At 38.7% G+C, this 26,495-nt stretch overlaps 1 protein-coding gene across 1 annotated transcript; it reads right to left on the reverse strand.

Moving 5' to 3' along the window:
* Positions 1-158: 158 nt before the first annotated feature.
* LOC127197594 (solute carrier organic anion transporter family member 1A5-like) lies at positions 159-26,210 on the reverse strand. Its single transcript, XM_051155540.1, has 11 exons — positions 26,107-26,210; positions 25,544-25,690; positions 22,893-22,991; positions 21,393-21,614; positions 19,191-19,355; positions 17,886-18,081; positions 15,819-15,984; positions 13,619-13,791; positions 8,532-8,596; positions 7,399-7,516; positions 159-605 (listed from the first exon to the last, which is right to left on the reverse strand). The coding sequence occupies exons 2-11, from the start codon at positions 25,662-25,664 to the stop codon at positions 383-385; spliced, it is 1,548 nt and encodes a 515-aa protein (XP_051011497.1). The 5' UTR covers positions 25,665-25,690; positions 26,107-26,210; the 3' UTR covers positions 159-382.
* Positions 26,211-26,495: the final 285 nt, after the last annotated feature.

Raw genomic sequence — 26,495 nt, forward strand, 5'->3', positions numbered from 1 at the left:
TTATCTCCAATATTGAAGTGTAAATTCAATGAAATTAAATATTATTTTGGTAACAGTAAAGCTTTAAAGATATTTGAAGATTTGTGAGAAAAGCATCCTTCCCTTTATTGAGTGACAGAAAACGTAATTTGCCAATCATTTTTTAAAATTAAGGCAATTTTAAGGTTCAGTGTGCAGTTTGCTGAAGAAATCTTCCCTGTGAAAATCTTAAACACTACCCCAAAGTTTGAAAATTTTTTATCAGTAAATAATTTTATCATAAGGAAAAATAATTGTTAAGATCCTTAAGTATAAAATACAGTTCCGATAATACCTCTCATGATTTAAAAAGCAAAGTGAAATGTACATTCCCATCATGGGCTTGCACAGGCCAATAGGAAACTCAGTGTAGCATACGTTTCAGTTCTGAATCATTCTCAACCTCAGGACTTCTGTGCACATCTAAGCATTTGCTTTCCTTCTCGGTGAGCTCCATCTCTGCAAGTCCAGTTTCTGAAGAGTCAATTTCCCCAGGGAGTTGGAGCTTCCTCATAAGTATTAGGATGAAGAATGCTGGGAGATAGCTTAATCCTCTTACTGCTGCAGGCACCCCCAGGTAAATGCGCCTGTTGAAAAGAACTAGTCTGTATTAAATCTTAATGTTTAGTGAAACCTAGTTTTCTATACTCTTACAGATCCCGTCTGTATTCTTTGAAGAAAAGCAGCTGATAATAATTATGCACGTGTATTTTATATAGTCTATTTTGCTGAGTTTTTAAATTAGTTTGTTAAAATGTCAAAAAAAATTTTCACCATAAAACTTTAGATACATTTTCTTCATCTTTGTTTTGGCTCATTTCCATTGTCATCCCAACTGGATTTAGGATCATTATAGAAGTGTATCTCTGAGTTTGTCTATGAGGATGTTTTCAGAAAGGTTTGAATGGCATTGAATTCCCACCATGAATGTGGGAAGCACTCAATGCTTCCAGAAAGAACAGTCAACATGAACATCCTCCTCAAAATTAGCCACCTCACACTCTGCCACATGCCTCTTCTGTCATTATCACATGGTCTCTGAAATATTGAGATAAAACCCCTGAATCATGTTAAGGGAATTACTCTTTTCTGTTTGGTTTGTTCATATTGTTAGCACACATGTATAAAACACCATAAAGTCACTTTTCAACTTGTCTTTCTGATACACCATTAGATTTTTGTGATATCAAAATTCTTATATGTCTAAAATAAGTCCTATTAGTCATTTTTTATGTAGTTAGTAAACTCAATTTGTCAATTTTCATACATATTTTACTATGTACAATAATAAACCTATCTCAATTATTTTTATCTATGTATATGTGTTCAGTCTCATGTGTTCATGAGTCCTAGTAATTACTCAAACCTGGGAATTGGAGTAAAAGGAAGTTGTGAGCTGCCCAATGTGGGTTATGGGAATTGAACTCATATACTCTGCAAGAGAAATATGTGTTATTAATCCCCGAACCATCTCCTTAGGTACTAATCTTTTCATTTAAGGAACTTGTCCAGTTAAACCATGAAGACACTACAAGCTTCCTCAAACGAATTAGGTAGTTTTTCCTTTCACTATTTTTTTTTAATACTGTCATAAGATTCTTTTCTTTGTGTACTTAATAAAATATGCCTAAAGTGTCTGGATTTAATATGTTTGGGAAATGCATATTTTGATATATGCACATTTCTAAATAACTATGGAAGTATTCTCTCCTATTCTCAACATATTTATTATAAAACCTGGTATGGTGAATAGTGTTACAGGCTTCATACAATCTAGTATCTTCATTGTATGGTTTTTAGCTTCTTTGTCAAATATCAAGTGTCCATAGGTGTATGGGTTTATTTCTGGGCTTTTGATTTGATTCCATTGATCCACAAGTCTATTTATATGCCAGTAAAATACAGTTTTAATTACTATTGCTATTTAGTATATCTTGAAATCCAGGATGAGGATACCTCCAGAAGTTCTTTTATTGTATAAGATTATTTTAGCTATTATGGGTATTATGGGATTTTATTTTTCCATATGAATTTTAGAATTATTCTTTCATGTCTTTAGATAATTGTGTTGGTATTTTGATGGGGACTTGATGTAGATTTTCTTTTCGTAAGTGGACATTGTTTTACTATGTTAATCCTACAGACTCATGAGAATGGGACATCTTTGCATCTTCTGATATCTTCCTCAATTTCTGTCTTTAGAGACTTGAAGTTCTTGTCATACAGGTCTTTGACTTGCTTGGTTAGAGTTACACCAAGACACATTTTAAATATTATTTCTGCCATGGTGAGGATGTTTTTTCCCTAATTTCTATCACAGCCTGTTTGTCGTTTGTGTACAGGAGGGATACTGATTTTTTAAAAATTAATTTTGTAACCAGCCATTTGCTGAAGGTGTTTATCAGCCGTAGGACTTCTCTGGTGGAATTTTGAGGGTCACTTATGTATACTGTCATATCATTTGCAAATAGCCATACTTTGACTTCTTCCTTTCAAATTTGCATCCCCTTGATCTCCTTTAGTTGTCTTATTGCTCTATCTAGAATTTCACATACTATCTTAAAGAGATATAGAGAAAGTAGGCAGCCTTGTCTTGTTCCTGGTTTTAGTAGACTCACTTTGTGTTTCTCTCCATTTAATTTGATGTTAGCTATCAACTTGCTATTATATTTAGGTGGTCTCTAAGACATTTTTTTTTATCATGAAGGGATGTTGTATTTTGTCAAAGGCTTCTTCTGCATCAAATGAAAAGATCATGTGATTTTTTTTCTTTCAGATTGTTTATATGATGGATGACACTGAAAGATTTTTTTATGTTGAACCACCCCTGCATCCCTGCTATGCATCCTACTTGATCATGGGGCGTGACATTTTTGATGTGTTCCTGGATTTGGTTTGCAAGTGTATTATTGACTGCTTTGCCATCGAGGTTCATAAATGAAATTGGTCTTAAATTCTCTTTCTTCGTTGAGTCTTTGGTTTGAGTGTCAGGGTGACTGTGGCTTCACAGAATGAGTTTGGTACTGTTCCTTATATTTCTATATTGTGAAATAGTTTGAAGAATATTGGTATTATCTCTTCTTTGAATATATGATAGAATTCTGTGCTAAAACCACCTGGCTCTGGGATTTTTTTTTTTTTTTTGGTTGGGAGCCTTTTGATGACTTCTTTAATTTCCTTTGGACTCTTTAAACTGTTTACCTGATGTTGATTTAACTTTGGTAAGTGAAATATCAAGAAAATCATCCATTTCTTTTAGATTTTTCAATTTTTTGGAATACTGGCCTTTGAAATGAGACCGAAAGATTCTTTGGATTTCCTCAGTGTTTGTTGTTATGTCCCCCTTTTCGTTTCTGATTTTGTTAATCTGGGTACTCTCTCTGTCCTTTTACTTAGTCTGGCTAGGGCTTAGTCTATCTTGTTGATTTTCTCAAAGAGCCAGCTTTTGGTTTCATTGATTATTTGTATTGTTCTCTTTGTTTGATACTTTCCTGTCATCTACTCCTCTTGGTGTATTTTCTTCTTTTTGTTCTAGAGCCTTCAAAGGGTATGATATCTCTCCAATTTCTTTATGAAGGCACTTAGTGCTAGGAGCTTTCCTCTTAGCACTGCTTTCATTGTGTCCCATGTTTGGGTATGTTATGCCTTTATTTTCATTGAATACTAGACTGTCTTTTCTTTCTTTATTTATTTCATCCCTGACTCAGTGATTATTGAGTAGGACATTGTTCAGCACCCATGAATTCGTAGGCTTTCTGTTGTTTCTACTGTTGAGTTCCCGCTTAAATCCATGGTGATCTGATAAGATGCAAGGGGTTATTTTGATCTTCTTGTATCTGTTGAGGTTTGTTTTGTGACCATGTATGTAGCAAATTTTGGAGAAGATTCCGTTAGGTGTTGAAAAAAAGGGAAATCCTTTTGTGTTTGGGTGAAATGTTCTGTAGAAATCTGTTAGGTCCATTCATTTCATTACATCTTTTAGTTTCACTATTTCTCTAGATAGTTTCTGTCTCAATGACCTGCCCACTGGTGAGAATGGAGTGTTGAAGTCTCCTACTATTAATATGTGGGGTGTGATGTGTGATATAAGCTTTGGTAATGTTTCTTTTCAGAATGTGGGTGCTCTTGCATTCAGAGCACAGATGTTCAGAATTGAGACATCTTGTTGTATGTATCCTTTGATGAGTATGAAGTGTCAGTACTCCATCTCTTTTGATTAGTTTTGTTTAAAAGTCTACTTTATTAGATACTAGAATGGCTACTCCAGCTTGTTTCTTGGGTCCATTTGCTAGAAATGCCTTTTCTGGACCTTTAGTTTAAGGTAATGTCTATCTTTATTGCTGAGGTGAATTTCTCGTATGCAGCAGAATGATGGCTCCTCTTTTTGCATCTACTCTGTTAGCCTTTGTCATTTTATACGGAGAGTTGCAGCCATTGATGTTGAGGGACATTAATTTCCAGTGGCTGTTAATTCTTATTATTTTGATATTGGTGGTGATACTGTGTGTGTGTGTGCACACATGTATGTGTGTGTTTGTATGTATGTTTGTGTGTGTGTGTGTGTGTGTGTGTGTGTGCAGAAACGCCACTTCCTTTATTTTGGTTTGGCAAATATGTGGTTATTTATTTCCTTTATATTCCTGGGTGTAGTTAGTCTCCTTGGAGTTTTCCTGTTAGTATCTTCTGCAGTGCTGTATTTGTGGCTAGGTACTGTTTAAACTTAATTTAGTTATGGAAGATCTGGTTTTTTCTATCAATGGTGGTTGGAATTTTTGCTAGGTATAGTAGTCTGGGCTGACATCTATGGTCTCTTAGGGTCTGCATGGCATCTGTCCAGCTCTTCTGGCTTTCATAGTCTCTGTTGAGAAGTCAGGGAGTAATCCTGATAGGTTTACCTTTTTAAGTGACTTGGCCTTTTTCCCTTGCAGTTTTTAATATTCTTTCTTTGCTCTGTACATGTAGTATGTACGTCACTATGTAACATGAGGATTTTCTTTCCTGGTTCACTCTATTTGGACTGCTGTAGGCTTCTCATATTTTTATAGGCATCACTGTTTTTTAGGTTGGGGAGGTTTTCATCTTTGATTGCATTGAAAATGTTTTCTGGGTCTTGGAGCTTGGAGTTTTCTCCTTCTTCTATTCCTATTTAGTCTTAGGCTTGGTCTTTCCATAGTGTCTCAGATTTCTTGGATATTTTGTGTCAGGAAGTTTCTAGTTTTAATATTTTGTTTGACTAATGTATTGATGACTTCAACTGTATCTTCTACTTTTAAGATACTCTCTTCCCTCTCTTTGTTCTGCTGATGTTGCTTGTGTCAGCAATTTCTGTCTCTTCCCTAGGTTTTCCAACTCCACGATTTCCTCAAGTTGTGTTTTCTTTATTGTATATTTCTAAATAACTAAGAAAGTATTCCTTTTTATTCTCGACATGTTTACAATAAACTCTGGTATTGTGGATAGTGTTGTCAACTTCATACAATCTAGAATCTCCTGGGAAAAAAATTTCAGTGCTGGCTTGTGTGGATTATGCTAGCCTGTAAACATGGACATGTGCCATTATTTTTATTATATTAATTGAGATGAGAAGAAACAGTCCACTGTTGGTATTACCATTCTTTAGGCAGGACATACTGGACTACATAAGAATAAAGGAATCTCTACACTCAGGGAGCAGAGGTACACATATCTCAGTGATCCCAAGGCCAACTTGGTCTACTAAGTTAGTTCAGGACAGCAAAAGCTGGACACAGAGAAACCCAGTATTTAAAAAAAAACAGAAACAAAGAAACAAAAAGAAAACAGAAAAATTACCATGGCTGCTTCTGCAGAAGGAGAGTAAAAATATAGTATATAACTGTAGGTGCTTAAGACTTCAAGTATAGCACTGTAGAAATAGATTCAACTTTTATACATAAGTAAGTGCTTAAGAAATATCTTAGTTTATTTTCTGCTACAGTTATAAAAAGTGTTGGCAAAATCAATTTGAGGGAGAAAAATTAGTTTGCTCACCATTCCTGTATACTGTCCCATTCTTGGGATGTCAAGGCAACTGGAACTTTAGCACACACAGAAGTATGCTGACAGAACTAGTTGAGTCCCTTCGTTCTGCTACTACAGGTATGTGAGGCTGTATTTGCCTTAGGCATGAACACTTTGGACAGAGCCGTGCTCCGCTCTTCTTTCTTTAGGATTTATTCAGGATAATGCTCACCCAGAAACAGACCAAGATTCCATTATACCTAGAGATGGGAAAACTTCCTTTTGGCCAAAGCGGTTTTAGGAGCCGGGGGGGGGGGGGGGCGGTCTTTTCTCCAATGCAGCCTTTAGTAAACAGAGTTTCTCTGTGATATTCCTCAGGCCTGCTGCCATAGAGGACAAACAAAGTAAGGGCCAGAACTGTTTCTAGGTTAGGCTGGCATGAACTTCAGGGTGAGGCAGCAGGGAGTGCACAGCTCTTTCACTGTGCTGTGAGTGACAGGTGCCTGCGCGTCACTGAGAATGATGGGATGCATGCAAGCAACTGCTTTCTTTTACACCAAGGAACTGCATGAAACCACCCGAACTGCATGCACCTGGAGCTCAAATAGTTGGCTCCTTAGTCTCCCAGTTCTAGAGGGTGATGGCTTCAATTGTTTCTCTATGTGGCATCCTCCTCTCCCTTGTGACACTCTCAGTTGTACCACAAGCACCTTACTGAGACAAGGTGTGTTCATGGGGCAGCTAACCATTATGTGTAGCGGGGCATCTATGGGTTAACAGAGATGAGACTATCAGCCACATGTAGATACCAGGCCCCTTCTCAGATAGTCCCTGTCTACAGCACATTTGCTGAACTGCGTGGTACCAAACAGATTGAGGTACATCAAGTCAGGCTGTAAACATGGGAGGGCTTTAAACTTTTCAGAAGTTAGAAGGTCATAACCCATGCCTCCTGGCTGTGCTGTGACTCTGTTATCTTGATCCCTAGATGAAGGAGGATTCCCTCCTCTCTGGCCATAGATACACAGTGGTGGGTGCTGAGAGATTTTGTTCCCACCTACAACACAATTGTCCCAGGTCCTTAATCCCCCTCTCCTGTTTACCTCTTGTGTTCTGCCATACTAGCTCAGCTCAAGATGCTGCTCATCCTTGCTACCCCAAGGCCTCTATGCAGACACCTGCTCCACTTCTAAAGTATATTGAAAGGTTTTGAGGAAATCCACTCAGGCTTGTATGTATCAGACACTTTAGAAATAATACACAAATATTAAATAAGGAAGTTATGCCATCCATGTGCATTCTAAAATATGATGCCATATGCAATCTTATCAATTAAGAAAATGCTACATGTGAGTGAGGACATTTTATGCTACAAAAGCAATTCTCAATGGTTATCTTTACCTGAAGCTATTTATATCATACATCCTGCACGCCCCTGGCTCACCACATTTCCGAGTTCCCCAATGTAAACATGTTCTGTCTATCAAGGCACCAAAGTAAATAGGTCCTAGGATGCCGCCTGCAGTGAAGAGAAAAAAACTGAAGCAAACAAATCAAACCCCAAACCGGTAAACAACAACATTTTAAAAATCTAGTCCATTTACAGGAAGAAAGAAAAGACAGAAGACATATAATGAACCAAATGCTCTAAACTTACTTTTATGAATTGTAAGTTAATGTAAAGTTTCTAGATCATAACAAATGACAGCTATATGGAAGATGCAAAGAATGGATATTCATTGAGTTCATAGTCATGAACCTCATATGTTTGCTGAGATGCCTTCTATTGGCTTTCTGTTCATGCAACTAACACTTTATTGTTGACTCTACAAAAAGATGAAAGGTGTGGTTAAGGTCAGGTAAGGTCTTTAAAGACAAGGGGAAGTAGTTTTCATCTGTGCAGTTACTTCACTCTCAGAGTAATTACAAGTAGCCATTTCCAAACAGAAAGGCTTACAAAGTGGGGAGGACACACCTACCTACCTTGAGGATACTACAAGATCATTCAAACCTTCTGGATGTAGACAGTTGGGATTTTACAGACCCAGAGAAAATTATCTTTTCACCTCTTTTATTGAGCCTTTCCTTAACCCATCCCCATCTCTGGTCACGTATCTGTATGACTCTTACGTGAAGCTTTGGTGACGTATTGACTGAGGAGGCTACGAGCCTCCGCCCACTAAGAATGACATAAGTCAGCTTCTGAGCCTACAGCAGAGAATTTCCTGCTTTGCTGTAACTACTCTACCTGATGTTCCTAGTGATGTATTTGAGAAGTACCTTGTTCATGGATTTCTTTGTCCTCCAACTATAAACGTCACAAAACAATCTTCCTGTTGGAGCACATCTGGATGACCTGAATCTGTGTGCCCGTGTCATGGTCACTCATGTTTGATTCCTGAATACACCCTTACTCCCTTTAAAATGGCAGCTGTGTTGTGGTTTGAAAAGATATTCTCTTCTGATTCAAGGAAAATTAATTGGTATACTAAGCATGAAAAATTGGTCTGATGTGTTAAGGAAATCCTTCATACCAAATATTCTTGTGGAAAATGTGTGTAATCCAACTCCAAGCGACTTCTCTTCAGACTTGATACACCTGAAAAATATACATATGCATACTTAGATACATACATACACATATACATACATACACACATATACACATACATACATGCATACATACAAGCTCATCAGGAGAATCCATATCTGCCCTACCACCCTCCAATGACAGGGATAGTTCATGATTGTAATGCTTAAGCTTTTCATCCTGAAGGGAGAATGGTACAGCTATGTCTCTGTTAAGCCCACACAGAGAAAGAAAGTGTGGATGCCTGAAAGCTGACCTCTGACCTCCACATCTAAAGCAAGGCTGAGATCTTTATCAGTTAGACATTATTTGCTAACTTAGATGAAGAGGTTTCTGGTGGCAATGGCAATCACCATGCCATATTCATCATACTGGACCCAAACCTTTTTTTTTTTTTTTTTTTTTTTTTTTTTTGATAGCTGATATTTATTTATTTATTTCTAAATTAATTTTATTAATTTATTCATATTACATCTCAATTGTTAGCCCTTGCCCTGTTTCCTCCCATTCTTCCCTCCCTCCCATTTCTCTCCTTCTCCCCTCCCCTATGTCTGTGACTGAGGGAGACCTCCTCCCCCTATATATGCTCTTAGAATATCAAGTCTCTTCTTGGTAACTTGCTATCCTTCCTCTGAGTGCCACCAGGTCTCCCCATCCAGGGGACATGGTCAGAAAAGAAGCACCAGAGTTCGTGTGAGAGTCAGATCTCATTCTCCACTCAGTGGTGGAGAATATCCTGTTCGTCGGCTAGGTCTTGGTAGGGGTTCGAAGCTTACTGCCTGTATTCTCCTTGGCTGGTGCCTTAGTTTGAGGAGGACCCCAGGATCCAGATCTGCCTGTCATAAAGTTCTTCTTGTAGGTTTCCAGGACCCTGTGGGTCCTACTATTTTCCCATTCTTCCATGCTACTCTCGCCTAAAGTCACAATAGGATGTCCTCTCCTCTGACCCACTTTCTTGGTAAGTAAAGATTTTCATGGTACGTATCCCTTGGACTAGTGTTTTGATATAAGCGAGTATATACCGTTTGTCTCTTTTTGCTTCTGGGTAAACTCACTCATTAGGATAATTTCTAGATCAATCCATTTGTCCACAAATTTCGGGAATTCCTCGTTTTTAATAGCTGAGTAGCATTCCATCGTGTAAATATATCACAGTTTCTTAGTCCATTCTTCTACTGAGGGACACTTAGGCTGTTTCCATGTTCTGGCTATTATGTATAAAGGAGCTATGAACATGGTTGAGCATATGTCCCTGTTGTGTGGTAGGGCATTTTCTGGGTATATTCCAAGGAGTGGGATGGCTGGGTCTTGAGGAAGCCCTATTCCCATTTTTCTGAGAAAGCGCCAGATAGCTTTCCAAAGTGGTTGTACTCGTTTGCATTCCCACCAGCAATGAAGGAGTGTTCCTCTCTCTCCACATCCTCACCAACATGTGGTGTCATTTGAGTTTTTGATCTTAGCCATTCTGATGAGTGTAAGATGGAATCTCAGTGTCATTTTGATTTGCATTTCTCTGATGACTAATGAGGACGAGCATTTCTTTAAGTGTTTCTCGGCCATTTGATATTCCTCTGTTGAGAATTCTCTGTTAAGTTCCAAGCCCCATTTCGCAAATGGGTTGTTTGGTTTTGTGGTATTTAATTTCTTGAGTTCTTTATATATTTTGGATATTAAACCTTTGTCAGATGAAGGGTTGGTGAAGATCTTTTCCCATTCTGTAGGTTGTCGCTTTGTTCTCTTGACAGTGTCTCCTGCCTTACAGAAGCTTCTCAGCCTTATGAGGTCCCATTTATTAATTGTTGACATTAAGGCCTGGGCTGTTGGTGTACTGTTCAGGAAGTTGTTTCCTGTGCCTATGTGTCCCAGGCTTTTCCCCACTTTTTCCTCTAACTGAATTAATATCTCTGGTTTTAAGTTGAGGTCTTTAATCCACTTGGACTTGAGTTTTGTGCATGGTGACAAATAAGGGTCTAATTGCATTTTTCTACATGTAGACACTGGACCCAAACCTTTGAAACCCAAAACAAATATATCTTTCTTTTCTTAAATTGTTTGCCAAGCAGTTTCTCATGCAATATGTGTCATATAAAAATTCAAGGTACAGTAAATGCAGTCCCACAGATAAACAAAGAGTCTATTATGTGTGCTATAACATTAAGAAAATTACTTTGTTATATGGATTTTAAAACTTCAGACATTTGTCTCTCCTATACTGTCTTTAAAAAAAAAAGTATATTTTAGCCTCTTTGTCACTTGTATACAGGAGGGGTACTGATTTTTTGTTGAGTTGATTTTGTATCCAGGACAAAATCCAGGACTTTTAACATGAATGGGTGTTGGATTTTGTTGAACGCTTATTCAGCATCTAAGGAGATGATCGTGTGGTTTTTTCTTTCAGTTTATTGATACGATGAATTACATTGATCGATTTCTGTATTTTGAACCACCACTGCATGCCTGGAATGAAGCCTACTTGGTCATGATGAATGAAGTTTTTGAAAATTACATACAACGGGGAGGCCTATAAAGGTGTAAGGATAAAAACTAAAAAAAATATTCTTATAAAATAAGAATATGGAAGCCCTTTTAAACTGTGGCCTTTTCCTGCCAAATAATCCTTGGGTAAGAAAGCCAAAACATGTACAATTGTAGGAATTTCATTTTGGAAGTGATTCTATGAAAGACTTTAAGAAAACACAACAGACTAGAAAAATAATGATAGCACGCAAACAGTAGTATTGTGTTTTCTATCATTTACATTGCAATCATCAAATATTGCAAGAGAGACCAAAGAGATACAAGAAAAATGATTTTAATACATTTTACCCTAGCTACACCAATAAAGCACACATTAGAGCCTATAAGATGGCTCAGTAGGTAAAGATCCTTGTCACCAAGCTTGACAAACCGAGTTCAATATCTGAACCTCACACGGTAGAAAATGAACCAACTCCTATGACATGTCTTGGCATCTCAATATCCATGCCATGGCATACACACACACACACACACACACACACACACACACACACACACACACACACACAAACATAAATTAAATAATTATACATTAAAACATCAATTTTTTACAACCAGTCTCAAATGAATTGTCAGCTTCAGAAATAAGATAAGTGGGAAAGTGAGAATGGGATGAAGTGTTTATAGGTATGCAGTAAACATGAGAGCATCTCTCCAGAGCATCTTTGGAGGTCCTAACAGGGGTGTTCATCTGCTCATATGCCCTTCACCTATGACCACTCTCCTCTATGAGGAAAAAATTATCATTATCAACTGAGCATGGGGCTTTGGACCTAAGGTATCTGGAGTATTGAAGGAAAAAGGAGATATCACTTAGCCACATCAGCTGAATCTCCCTGGCATGTGATGGGGTGACAAATGCCACACCCAAATGTCCCTCATTTGTAAGAATAAGAATTAAGAACTAGCAATACTTGGCACCTTCATCTGTCCACGAATTTATGAGATGAAGAAATGCACATACCACATCTCTATTTGGTGAATATAAAAATATAACATCTTATAAAAAATGAATTAATAAGAACATGTATTTAGCCTATTCCAGTGACTGTGTATTAGGAGGTAGCAGGATGGGGGGTAAGAATGAAGAGGAGTGAAAGGAAGGGTTAGAAGGCAGAGAGAAAAAGGGGTCAGGAGAGGAGAAGAGAAGAGAGGGGAAGAGGGGAGGGGAAGGACTGGGAGGGGAAGAGGATAGGAGGGGAGGGGAGAAGATGGGAGGAGAGGAGGGGAGGGAAAGGGAGGGGAGGAGAAGAGGAGAGGAGAGGAAGGAGAAGAAAAGAGAAATTGATGGGAGAAGAGGATAAAAGGAAAAGGAAAGAAGAATTATACATGGAAAAGGAAGAGACCAAGTGCACAGGGAACATGGCCAAGGAATCAGACAAGCACAGGGAAAGGGAGAAGAGAAGCATGGTCCAGTCTATAAGGTAACGTGTTTTACTCATAAATTAATCACACATCATGGTGAACTCAATTTTGCTTCTGAAATGCAATAAGACAATAAAAGGCAGGTAGAACTGTTTTCCCATTCTTGATGTGTGTGAAATTTTCTAGACTGCAAAGAACACCTGCTAAGAACATAAACTTTGAAACTTGGCCCTGCCACATTCTCATTTTATGTGTAAGAGCTGAGCATCTGCCATTGCCCTCATAACCCTCCATATTCTAGAGTCTATGCTAGTGCACTAATGTACTTCCTGGATAGAGAGCATCTGCCATTGCATACATGTTTCTTTACAAAGACTCTTTAAGCTCAGGACGTCAAGGGACCCCGGTCACTTTTACACAAGGTTTCACACTGTGCCAGTCAGTTGGCTGAGCCACAGGAAGTGAGTGCTACCCAAATACTCTTCACCTGTCAAAACATGGTGTCTGTTCATTTAGGCTTAAGATATAAGGGTCAGAAATAGGAAAAGATGGGAGGGAAGATTTCACCAAACTAGATTATTGCTAAATTCAGCAATGCTTAGTAGAAGAGTCTTGATAAATATATCTTAGATCATTGCTGTTCTAGGAGCCAAATCCAAGATCCTCTCTTGGGAAAAAAATTACCAAAAAACTAAATGAAATCAGTGAGATGACTCAGTGCATATAGATTCTGGTCATAAAGACTTGGTGATCTGAATTTAATCCCCAGAACCCAGGAACATTAGTAAAATATTAAACTAAATATGATCAAATCAGTGGAATGCATCTGTAATTCCAGCATTCCCAGGGAAACAGGAGGAGAAAACAGGATTGCTTGGGACCTTGAGGTAGGCTGGAGTGAACAGGCAGCACAGCAGCAGAAATAACAAGAGAGCCCCTGCCTCAAAACAAGATGAAGGAGAAAACTGAATCGCCAACAATGTCTTCTGACCTCCCTATGTTCTTAGAGGCACACACACACACACACGCACACACACACACACACACACACGCACATGCACACGCACACGCACACAAACACTATGAAGAAGGAAAGAGAGAAAGCTAATTAAAGGTGTTATTTATTACCTCAGGAAAACCATGTACCCAGGTATGGCTGCTAGAGAGTAGATGAAACTGACAATTAAACTCAGGATTAAAAAGTACTGCAGCATCTTAGCACAGTCAGGGCCCTTCTTACACAGTCCAAGGACAGCAGATGAGTTTCCTGATGAGTAGATGCAACTGCAGTTTTGAAACACCTGTCAAAAAACAAACAAATAAAACCCAGTGTCCTATTGAAGGCATAAAAATACTGGGCCCAAACCTTTAGTATTTTCTACACAGCTAGTTGGATCAAATGGAGAGTGTTGTGGCCAATGGCATAACTCAGAGGAAGAGCAATCATATAGTTTGAAGGAGGGACAGAGTGAGCATGCATACACCATTAACTAAAAATAATAATAAATAAAAAATGGAGGTTCATTTCCTCTTTATTCCCATCTTTCTCTCTCTCTCTTTCTCTCTCTCTCTCTCTCTCTCTCTCTCTCTCTCTCTCTCTCTCTCTCTCTCTCTCCCTCCCTCCCTCCCTCTTTCTCTCTCTCCCCTCAATCTCAGAATTCTATCGTAAAATATAAACAGGTAGATTTTTTTCAAATGCTGTTATTTTTCTAAATCACAGGCTAAATTTGCAAAAAATTAATTATCCTGAATGCACTTTATATTTTTTAATATTCATTTGGTTGGCTGGTTGGTTATTCGCTTGTGTGTGTATGTGTACATGTGTTTGCCATGGCATACAAGGAGAAATCAGGGGTTAGGTTAGGGGAGTTCCTTCTCTCCCTATACGATGTGGGTCCCAGCACACCATTCTGGTGGTGAGGCTTAGTGGCAAATGCCTTTATCTACTGAGCTAACTTTTGCAGCCTAAACACATTTTATCTGATGTTCTGTGACATAATTTCTCTGTATAACTCTGGTTGTCCTAGAACTCATTCTGTAGACTTAGATGGCCTCAAACTCACAGATCCTCCTGCCTCTGACTTCTAGGTGCTGTGATTAAAGGCTATACCAGCCCTAACCAGATTTTTTTTAAAGATAGCAAATAGTGCTTTGTTTAATTTTTCACCTAGTACTAAGTACTAAAACAAAATGTATTTCAGAATGATAGAGTAGTTAGGTGCTTACAGATAAACAAAGTCATGTCCCTAAGAGAAAGTGTTTATTTAAAAAGTAAAGTCAATATTTTTAATTGTCTGATTTCTAAATTTGATTATATATCAAAATTTATATTTTATCTTGAATATCAACCCACTCTAAGTATTACACCATGTTTAAGGCAAGAAAAATGCTTGACTCTTTATCTTGCTAAACGATCATGATGAGATGCCAGGAGGTGGAACAGTCAGTAAAGTCCTGCAAAGCTTAAGGACCTGAGTTCGTATCCCCAGCACACATGTGAGAAATGCTCACATGGAGGATGTGCTTGCAACCCTGGTGCTCTGAAGATCCAGGGCTCATGTGCCAGATGGCATAACAGAAGCAAATTCCATGCCGGTGAGATCCTGTCTCAAAAGCACCAAGAACATGGGGCCTGAGAGTCAACGGCTGAGGTAGCCTTGTGGCCTCCATATGGACAGGCACCTGCATACCACTAAATAAATAAATAAATAAATAAATAAATAAATAAATCAGATCATGATATGAAAAGATAAGTCTTCTGTTCACCTCAACTACACAGCAAGTTTGAGGCCAGCCTGGGCTTCATAAGATCCTATCACAACAAAGGTCAAGTTCTGTCAGAGTAATTTACAGTTTCAACTTTAATGTGGATTTACGTGCATGCTTCTGTATCTGTGTGTACACAAACAGGTGCATGTGGATGCCTGAGGAAGGCAGAGGAGGGTGTCAGATGGCCTGGAGCTGGGGTTGTGAGCTGCCCCATGTGTGCGCTGGGAACCAAACATGTCCTCTGAAAGAGCAGCAAGTGCTTTTTACAGTGGAGCCATCTCTCCATCCTGTCCAGACATTTTAACTCAGATCACTTGAACAATATTCTCAACTGCTTTGAAATTACAAAATAATGCTCAGACTCTGTTAAAGCTCTACATAATGTTTAGGAATTTTAAGGGCAAGTGTGCATATACAAAGAAAATTGAGTTGTTTACAAAAAGGATAAATCTAATTTTTAGGCATGACTATTTTTGCTTCTTAGCGGATGTAGGCTTAGGTCACAGCACATGTTAGTGCAGCACACAAACAGCAGCCCAAACACTGAAAGGGTGTTTACCATGTTGATTCCTGTTCCAGCAGACTTCTCACAGCCTGCAAGGCAGGCTGACATGTACGCTATGCCATTGTCGCCGCACACTGGATCCCATGTTTTTGTTAAGCAGCTACACCTGGTGTTGCAGTCAGCAAGGAACTTATTCTCCACATATGGAGGCTGCTGAACTCTGAAATGATTTTAAATACATTATGGATTCTGAAAACCTACTGAAGCACTTTATTTTCATCTCTTTAAGTTCTCGTGCACATAACACAGAAAGAGAGGGAGAGATAGGGAGAGGGAGAGGGGGCAAAAAAGGGAGGGAGGGAGGGAGAGGGAGAGAAACATTTCATCTTTTCCCCAGAACACAGACAGACCACCCAAATATCAATGTGAGGTCTCTAAACTGGCTTTGGCGCCCATGTTATCTGCTCTACTGGTGTCATGGATGCTTTTTTCAATTACTTCAAAAGTAAACACTAAAAGCCAATGCTATAGGACAGTTCTGTGCTGTTAGAGCTGAATGGAAGGTGGCTAGTCTCTCATTGATCTGCCTTATGGGAAATACTGAGAGGGATGGCTTGGGGAAACTCTGCAGTTTCCATTTATAAGATAAATGGTGAATTCAGACCCCAATACAGACAGATATGACTAACCAGCCATGCTTTTCTGAGATATAGCAATCCCCCAGCATTTACTATGGGATTGAAAGAGGAAAATGTTGAGTCTAGCAGATGAACTCAATGCTGTCCCTCAAACACAGTGTGCAGTCAGCATGGCTGGAGATGCACTCGGCGTGTACAATTCTGCTTTGGAGTGTTGAAGCCAGTTACTGTGATATCACTAACTTCCCATGAGTTTCAATTTCTACGTCTACAAAGAGAGTGGAAAAATTCCTGTCTAAAAAGAGAGTCAAATCAGATGATATATATATATATCTAGTTGTGATTTTAGATTTTAACTTATTCAAGTCGTATAATTTTTAAAGGTTTTGAAAGAATTTTAGTTTTAATCTCTCTCTCCCTCTCTCTCCCTCTCTCTCTCCCTCTCTCTCTCTCTCTCTCTCTCTCTCTCTCTCTCTCTCTCTCTCTCTCTTTCTCTCTCTCTCTCTCTCTCTCTTTCTCTCTCTCATGTGTGTGTGTGCACGCGCACACACATGTGCATATGTGTGTGTGTTTCTGTGTATCTGTGTGTCTGTGTGTGTGTAGGCACACCTGTATAACAGCAGGCATGTGGACGTCAGAAGATAACCTTCTACCTTGTTGGAGACAGAGGCCCCTGTTGTTTGCTGCTGCAAATGCCAGACTAATAGGCCCATGAACATTCAGTTTCCTGCCCATTCTACTCAGCTCACAGTCAGAGCACTAGGGTTACACAGACCCCGCCTGCCAAGCTTCCATGGATTCTGAAATTCTGAATCCAGTACCTCCTGCCTGCTCAGCAAGCACTTTATCACTGAGTCCTATCCTCAACCCCTCGAAAAGAAATTCCAACTGTATGCTTTATTTCATTTTAACTGATAAAACCATTTCCCTAAACTAAGTTTTACATTTCCCATGTTAATTCAGAATATGACCAGACAACACTTAAAATGTAAAATCTAAGACCACAGAGTACCTGAGATATGTTTACCAGTGACATCTATAAATATATACATTAATTGACTTACCATGTATTAGATTCTAGTTTGCTAAATTTGAGCCCATTTTAGAAACCTATGAAGGAATGTTGGCCTGTATACTCAACTTTTAAAGCTATCTGCTGATGGGGGCATAAAATACATAGATAATTTAAGCTACAGATATCTAAGTTATTTTAATTTATCATACTTCAAAGCAGACTAGGATATCACCATGGCAGGTACTCATATGCACGTGGAATCGTATACTTACCCACTGTTAGTCCCCTCACCTCGTTAATAAGCATTTCACTTGTCTGGGATCCTATAGGACTTACTGGTGGGAGGAAGCTACATGTAACCAATGATCACCGCCATTAGGTTATAATAAAATGATCTAGTTGTATATAACTTCTGGAGGAAATGCACTAGCAAATTGAAAATATGATCTTCATTAGGAAACAACATACCCTTCATAAGAGGTAGTTAGGCCAGCAACAGGGAAATTATCACAGGTCAGCATAAAGTGAAAGAGTGCTAGAAAGTAGTCAGACAAGGATAGGCAGAATGCTATGTATGCAGCTTTCTTGACAGTGATCTTGAATTTCTTCATTATATACCCGCTGATTAAATATCCAATGCATATTGGAGGTAAGGTATAAAGACCTAAAATGGCAATTAAGGTAGCATTTATTAAAGAGAGCAGGAAAATAAATTATGTAACAAATTTATCTAATATAACTTATTTAAGAATCTATTTAGTTCTAATATACAGTGATCTGAGCCCTACTCACTCACATACTACATAAAAAGAGGTTTCCAAATGCCCCATAAAGTCAGCTTAAAAACATATCATTTACATAATCATTTGCAGCAGTTTATATAGACTTTATAAGCATCACACATAAATGATATTAAATATTTCGTATATTTCTCTCCACTCTGTTTCCTGGAAATTTGACTCAACTCCAGGTGATTTCAAAGGTCACCGTTGAGTCCTTGGTTATCAAGTGTAGAACATTTTGTGCATTGTCCGTTGCCCAGCATTCTTCCTCACTGACTTTTTCTCCAGCCAAAACTCAAAGGAAAATAAAAGAAAAAGACAGGAACAAATTCTGGCTAGGTTGTTTTCACACAATGCCAGCAACAAGCTTAGAAGAATGTAAACGCCATTTGCAGGTCTACATCTGCATATTGAATGTTATGCATCTGATGATGAGGACTGGGGTGTGGGTTTCGGGCATCTCTAGGTAAGGTGGATGCTGAAAACCTGTGATCTTTCTTCGGTTTTTGAGAGTAAAATGAACCCAGGAAAAATCAAAAGTTCCTTACAATGCCTGAGCTTAGTGTACTTTTTAGAAAAGCAGACTGTGGCTGCACAGACTCCTCAGACCACCAGGGACCAAGCAACTGACTGAGGAGGAATGAGGAGAGCAAGAACGGAAGCCCAGAGGTAAAATCTGGGAGTGAGACACAGAGTCCCAGGGAGTTGACTCTGCATCCCTCTTTGAAGTGACACATTGGTGTGTGAAAACTGGCTGGTATGAGCTTCCCCTAAGCCTGCCATAAGTGTGATGGTTTCCATTATCACTGGAGATAGAACAAAAGCACATTTCTAGTCAATTCCATTCCATATCCTTCTTTGATTTCACTGGACACTGAAAAGAAGCAATTTATAAGAATATCCTACCAGATTTTAATTCCATTGTAGTATCCTAGTCACATCTTCTTATTGTTTATATATCTGTGTGGTACTAAATAATGTAAGTACATACCTATGAGGAAGACTGCCTCTGAAGTGGATTTTCCATATTGCTGCTCCAGGTATTTAGGCAGGAAGGTGAATGAATTGATAAATACACTCATCTGGAGAATACTTAGAAGCATGAAAAGCATATAAATCCAATTACAAAACAGCCTCTTCATGAATGGCAAGAAATCTGAAACAAGGGAGTGTAGAAACCAACAAGCTAACTTGGCCTTGCCTTTTATGTCCAGTGTTCTCCTAAAATCTCCTTAAAGATACAGTGCTGTGACACAATGCATTTGGTACATTTTTACCCCTTTGGGGCTAAAGTTCTATATCATTGTTTAAGTCACTTCAGGAAGTAAGTGGTACGACAGGCTATATAAGAGCCAGAACTCAATTGTACCAGCAAGCCAAACTATAAGGAGATGGGATTGTGTCCATAGCCCCACCCTTTCATTTGCTTTCTCTTCTCTCCTTCTATTAGTCTCCTGCCTTCATTAGACAGTGATGGATTTGTTTTCTGGAATCTGAAAGGACATGCTATGGGGAAGTCTGAGCTGAGACTCTGATGCTATCACTCCTTTGTGCAAGAATGGATGAGCTAAAAGCTTGTGAAGGCTCCAGAAATAATGCTGCTGCCCAGACAACCCCAGCATCTCATCAGTACTTGATAGCAGGATTAGAAGCACCTAGTGATGTTTTTAAACATCTCAACATAAAGGAATGCTGTGCCAGTTGGTGTGCACTAAGCATCTTCCAAGTGACATAGCAAAAATTTTCCCTGCTTAAGAAGCTGAGAGTCAGCGAGGCATGGTGAGAGGGGGAGGGGAGAAGAAGAAGAAGAAGAAGAAGAAGAAGAAGAAGAAGAAGAAGAAAGAAGAAGAAGAAGAAGAAAAAGAAGAAGAAGAAGAACAGGAGGAGGAGGGAGGAGGAGGAGAAAGACAAGAAAGAGGAGGAGAAGGAGGAGGAAGAGAGAACAGCTGAGATTCAAGTTGTTTAAAAAGCAGAGAATCAGGTTTGGATCATGTCTCTAGAAAATAGATTGGATCTCACTGAGGCAATTTGGCTGAACAGACCCTTCACAGTCTTTTCCTTTATGTATTTTCATGTGAAGCTGCCTTGATTTTTCTAATTTTACACAATACTTAATAAATTACCTAGAATTTCACTGGGAGAAAAGTATCAAGAAGAAACTATTTAAAAGTTAAGGCAGAATGGTTTAATTTTTAAAAAATATATACTCTAGTGGTAAAATCCATCTTTATGAGTGAAATGGTTGCAGTCATAACTCCTGGGAGCTTTCAAACTCGACCTAGTTTGTTGACATCCCTGTTCTAGATGAGTCCCCACAGGGCACAGTCACTTTCTGTATGTCTTCTCTGCTCAGCTCTTTCCTAGCTTTGAAATCATGTTGATCTGGCAGGTGACAAAATCTCACAGAGCAGTCAGAACTGGCCCTTTAAAGAGAATCACTAAGATGACCATGATTCTAAGAATGTTTTAGCCCCTGCATTAGCTCCCAGCGTGACTGGCTCCTCAGCCATGGTTAGTAATGTTCAGGGCAGATTTGTGACTATTCTATGCACATAGATCTGGGAGGGTATGAGTGGTACAGTAAATAGCAATATCCTCAATAAAGTGCTCCCTTCAGCAGTCAATGCCAGGGCACTCCGCTGTCCCATTCTAGTTTCTCACAGAACCATCTCCACTCTGCATCATAGGTTGGTAACATTTCTGCTTGTTTAAAACAGTCTTTTCTAAAGGACCAATTCTGTAAACTATCATGTACTTTCAAATGTACAGCGTTATGTCACCTGCCACGATTTCTCTTTCAGCTTTGACTTCAAGAATGCTCATCATCGCTAAACTAACATTTTTTCTTATCAAACAGGTTTTTATTATATTATATTGTCTTCGCTTGGATTTTTGGTTATTTGTACTTTTTAATTTGAATTAATATCTCCTATAAAATAGATTTTCAATCATATGAGAAAATATATTTACTCATTGAGTGTTCAGATTAATTTGAGTTTTTCATAAAGTCTAATGTAAGGTAAGTCAGGTTCCCTATCATGTCAGTTGTTTCCAAGTGGTAACTGTGGAAGAAGTTTATCACAGCTGATCAGGGACGATTAGTAACAAGCTACCTTAACTCAGCACAGTGTGACAAGTGCCCACTAACCACAGACCAGCTAAACCAAATAGAGCTTAAAGTTTTCCTGTTTGCCTTTAGTGATTCCGTGTTTTTCCTCCTTAGCTCTTTCTCTGTGCTTCTCTTCTCTGCCAGTTTTAGTCTCATCCACATTATCCTCTAGTCCTTCCTTTGGGAGTGCTTTGGGAAGAAAGAAGAAGGGGACGCTGGTGAGGATGTTCACTCCTGCACAGATCAGAAAGCCCATCCACCAGGCACCGACCCAGCGTGTGTCAGCAGGAGTTATGGTCAGGTCATCTGTAAAGAAATACAGAAACCGTATGAGCTTGCACCATTCTTTCCTGTGTAAGCTGTAGAAAATTACTAAGCATCATCATTCCATTCGAGCAGAAATTTTGTACGTCATTTGTTCTTCTTGTTTGGACTTTGAACTTGAGGTCCTTTACCTCTGCCTCTGCTTCCTAAATGCTGGGATTACTAGCATTTGCCAAAGTAACCTTCCCTGATAATTCAGACCTTTCGAAAACAGTGTCCGAGGTTCATGGATTAGGTGAAATTACAATTAAGGATAAAAAAAGGGTTCTGGAGTGTTCCATGCTGCTGAAGTTTGGCCTGATGCTATGTCTTTTGAAGCTAATTATTGTCTTGCAGCATCTAGTTGCTGCCTTGAACCTTGCCTCCTTGACTGGATGACTAAAAGGCCTACACCTGGGAAAGGCAGAAGACTGGGGCAGAGCAAAGGCCTGCAGGCTTTGAGCAGAGAGAATAGCTTAGCAGCTAATAGCTGCCTTGCCCCAGATGAAAAGGCTATTCTTAAATACAGTAGATAATGCTGATGTAATAACAATAAGGCAAATAATAAACATTTACTTGGCCATACTTTTAAATTAACCACAACAACACGCAGTAATGGTTAAAATTGTGTTTAAAAAAGACAGAAACACGATTTGAGACACATTTAAGGAACTTGCTATAACCTGATGTATTCCTGTCTTGAAACATTACACTTGGCAAGGAAGTGGGATGAAGAGACAGTTCTGTGGCCAAGAGATGCTGCTTTTGCAGAGGTTCTAACTTCTATTCTAAGCACTGACAGTGAAACTCCCTATTTTATCAGGCAACGCATGCACACACGCACACACACAAACAATAAGATAAAATGCACGTTATTAAATTTTTATTTTGTATATTCTTTTTAAAATTAACTAATTTATCTAGCAGTATGTGATGATATCAATTTTTAGAAGTAAATGATTATTTTTGTTTTTCATCTGAAACCTTTTTAAATTGATGCTCATCACATAACTGAAAGATTTGTTTTGCTATCCATAGTGACTGCCTCATTGAAAGAAGCCTATGTATATAAATTTTTAAACCAATTTTGTGGCTGAAATGTGATAGACTTATGATGGATTTTGAATCAGAATGTGGCCTTTCTCCTCTGTTCCCCTTAGGACTACCATCTGTAAGTGGTGTAGGTCTAGCTGACGATCAAAAGAGCTGTTGAGACAGCATTCCTGAGCATTCTCCCACACTCTAGGGGCTGGACTGTATAAATAAAAGGCATTGTGTTACCTGTATTCACAGAGCCAATGTCTACATAAATCCTTGCACAGAAAGATCCCAATAAAAGTCCAAACAAAGGCCCAATGACTCTTCCTGTTTCTAAAATCCCTGAAAGTAAACAAAGAGAGGAAATTACATAAACACACAAAGAATTTGCTTATAAAAATAAAGCCTTGAGATTGAATTATTTTTAATCTTAGATTTTTTTTCCCCTTCCCAGGCAGAGTAGGAACTAGAGTTCATTTCTTTTGATTAAACTGTTCTGCTTCTATTTTAAATGTCTACTTCTTGATCCTTTACTCTCAATGAAATTTTAGGCATTTATTTTTTTTCTTTTTTTTTTTTATTAATTTATTCTTGTTACATCTCAATGTTTATCCCATCCCTTGTATCCTCCCATTCCTCCCCCCCCCCATTTTCCCATTATTCCCCTCCCTTATGACTGTTCCTGAGGGGGATTACGTCCCCCTATATATTCTCATTTATTAAGGGTAGCATAATGTTCAAAAAGTAAGACAGTAGACATAAAGAATCGAAAAGGAGAATATTCTGACCATTGGCTAGATCTGGGAAGGGGTTTAAAGTTTACCTCCTGTATTGTCCTTGGCTGGTGCCTTAGTTTGAGCGGGACCCCTGGGCCCAAATCTGCCTATCATATTGTTGGCACTCAGAGGATGGACAGCAAGTAGCCAAGAAGAGACTTGATACCCTATGAGAATATATAGGGGGAGGTAATCCCCCTCAGGAACAGTCATAGGGGAGGGGAATAATGGGAAAATGGGGGGGGGGGAGGAATGGGAGGATACAAGGGATGGGATAAACATTGAGATGTAACAAGAATAAATTAATAAAATAAAATAAAAAAATAAAATAAAAAAAAGAATCGAAAAGGAAAAAGACTATGAAGTGGGAATTTCAGCCAATTTATCTTCAGGGAGATCCAATTCACTCACTAATGACAGGCATGGAGCCTGTCTTGGCTCTGAACTTTTTAAGCAGGGGAAAGCTTTGGTTAAGTCACTTGGAAGGTTTATGGTGCACACCAACTGCGTCAGCATTTCCTCCAGTGAGACCTTCATGCTGAGATGATTAAAAACACCACTAGTAGCTTCTAATGCACGTCATGCTGTGAGGTGCTGGTGAGGTGCTGGGGATGTCTGTCTCTAGAACTTTTATAAAAGCATACATATACTAACAGCTTATGGTAGTAAAGTGCTTGTAATTTTTTCCATAGATGACTGACAAGGGTTCTAAATAGAATAGCTGGATTAATACTAAAAAGTATTATTGCCAAATGTAAGTCTCAGCAATAAGACAAAATTAATATTTAGTTTAGTTTATCTTAAGCTTATTCACTTCTGTCCTTACCTTCCTTCAGTTTATTATTGTTGCTGTTTTCTTCTGTTTCTAAGTCATATATCTACATTAATTGAAAACTGTCCTATATACCTGTGGTTCTCAAATTTCTCTATGCTGCCACTCATAATTTTATAGAAGCCCCCAACCATAAAGTTGTCTTTGTGGCTACTTCACAACTGTGATTTTGCTACTGTTATGAATTGTGATGTAAATATCTGTTTTCAGATTCTCTTAGGCGACCTCCATGGAAGGGTCACTTGACCTCCAAAGGGTTAAGACCCACAGTTAAAAACACTGCTATATACAGTTGAGGATTTATAATCAACTATAGGTGGAATAACTCAAAAAGTTAAGCAAGTTATTAATAATAAACTCACATCACTTAGGAGACAACATAAGAACATAGAAACTAAATAGCCCATTGCCTGAAAAGGGCATAGATTTTTATGATAATTTCATAAAAGAATAAACACATGTATTTGTTAAAATTATAAAGAAACCTTCTATGCTGAGGAGCTATAAGGGAAGGAAACTCCACCAGTGACTTCACAGAGACGCAGGGTATAGAGCCCAAAGTAGTAAAGGAGATCAGCTGGTAAATAAGAAAAGAGCTGATATGGTGGGCCTAACAGAGAAGACATGATGAAGGCAGGGTTTGGTAAGGCTTACTCTGTAAGCATGTTTACGGGAACATGCTAAGGGGAAACACTACAGGGGCAGCCAGATGGCTCAGCAGGTAAAGGAACTTGTCCACCAAACCTGGTGTGAGAACCCTGGCTCAATCCACAGGCCAAATCTAAAATTCTGTGTTCTGACCATGACATTGACATGGAAGAGGTCACATGCATATACGCAGACAGACAGAGGGAGGAAGACAGACAGACAGACAGACAGAGAGACAGAGAGGCAGAGAGAGAGAGAGAGGAGAGAATAAAAAAGTGAAACTATATTTTAAAATACTACAGACACCAAATGACCAATATTAAAGTCATAATAAATTAGATATGAAAGAATGGGAACCAAACAGTAGCAAATATAGAAAAATAATTGAATCTAAGGAAAATTTCCAGGAAATATTGGGGCACCTTTAAAGGATTTTGAGATAATGTGGTGGCACCAAAGGACTCTCCAACAGTGAGAAGCAGCTTGATGAAGGGCCTTGCCTGGGCTTCTACTAAATTCCCCCATTGAGCAATCTTATGACCAACAGTGTTGCAGCACTCTGCTCACCCTCTGGAAACCAGAAAGCATCCAAATCAATAATTGGTTTCTACCCTTCAAAGGATGATTTTCACACTTACCAATGTACAAAGGGGAGTTTTCTGATTTGGCAAAATCTTCTATGTAGGAAATACCCAAAGGCATGATGGGAGTTTCACCCATTCCACGTATGATATTTCCTACCATTACATATATCCACATTAATGATTTGACTTCTTTCACACACTCTGCATTAACACAAGAGAAAAATCATATGAGTATTTGACAGTCAAGTGTTAATGAGGGTTAACTCAATTTTTCCTGTAAACCATTTCTCAAGTCAGTGTTTTGTGACAACAGAAAACCAAAGTAGACCAATCACATAGATCATATCATGTGCTTAAATCCACCCTTCTAAGTCTTTTTTTATGCATAGGACTACATTTATAATTTTGTTTAAGAAACAAAAGAATCTCAATAAATATATGCAAACTCAGAACAGGAGTATCCTAGCCTATAAGGTAACCCCTTCCCTGAAGTAGGAAATGAATTTTGTTGCTTTGTCTTACTTGTCTACTGATCCCAGTGTCGCATTCAAAGCCTGTAGTAAAAAAGTATCTGTGGGGAGTCTCTGAGAAGAAAGCAATAAGAAGCACTAATCAACCTTTTGCATCTTGCGTTGGCTTTAAGGTCTGGGTTCTGTTTTCCACACACAAGAAGCTGTTTGAGGACAAGTTGCTCGCAGGTGAGATCGTTGTTTCATATTCATAACTGTGTAGGCACAAGAAACATTCACTGTGAAGAACTGAGTTCAAGGAGAGAATCTGCAAATTAGTGACCCCTACTCTCCCTGATAATATGGCATCTAGAGCCTGTAAAAACATGTTTCCTCAGCAATTAGGCTTCTCATCATAAATCCTATTGCAGGAGTAGTGAGGTGACACAGCACATAAAGCACTTGCTACACAAGCCTGGTGGCCTGAGTTCAATCCCAGGACCCCATATGAACGTGAAAGAACAGGAATAACTCCATATGGTAGTCCTCTGATCTAC

This window comes from Acomys russatus, chromosome 13, assembly GCF_903995435.1.
Source record: "Acomys russatus chromosome 13, mAcoRus1.1, whole genome shotgun sequence".
Classification (NCBI taxonomy): Eukaryota; Metazoa; Chordata; class Mammalia; order Rodentia; family Muridae; genus Acomys; species Acomys russatus.

Bases quoted from the DNA above. Each gene is read 5' to 3' on its own strand.
- LOC127197594 (XM_051155540.1), bottom strand. From the start codon at position 25,664: ATGTGGATATATGTAATGGTAGGAAATATCATACGTGGAATGGGTGAA. The intron at 22,992-25,543 runs GTAAGTGTGAAA...GTTTACTTTCAG, and splicing joins AAACTCCCCTTTGTACATTG to GGATTTTAGAAACAGGAAGA. The intron at 18,082-19,190 runs GTATGTACTTAC...TTGCCATTTTAG, and splicing joins AGAGGCAGTCTTCCTCATAG to GTCTTTATACCTTACCTCCA.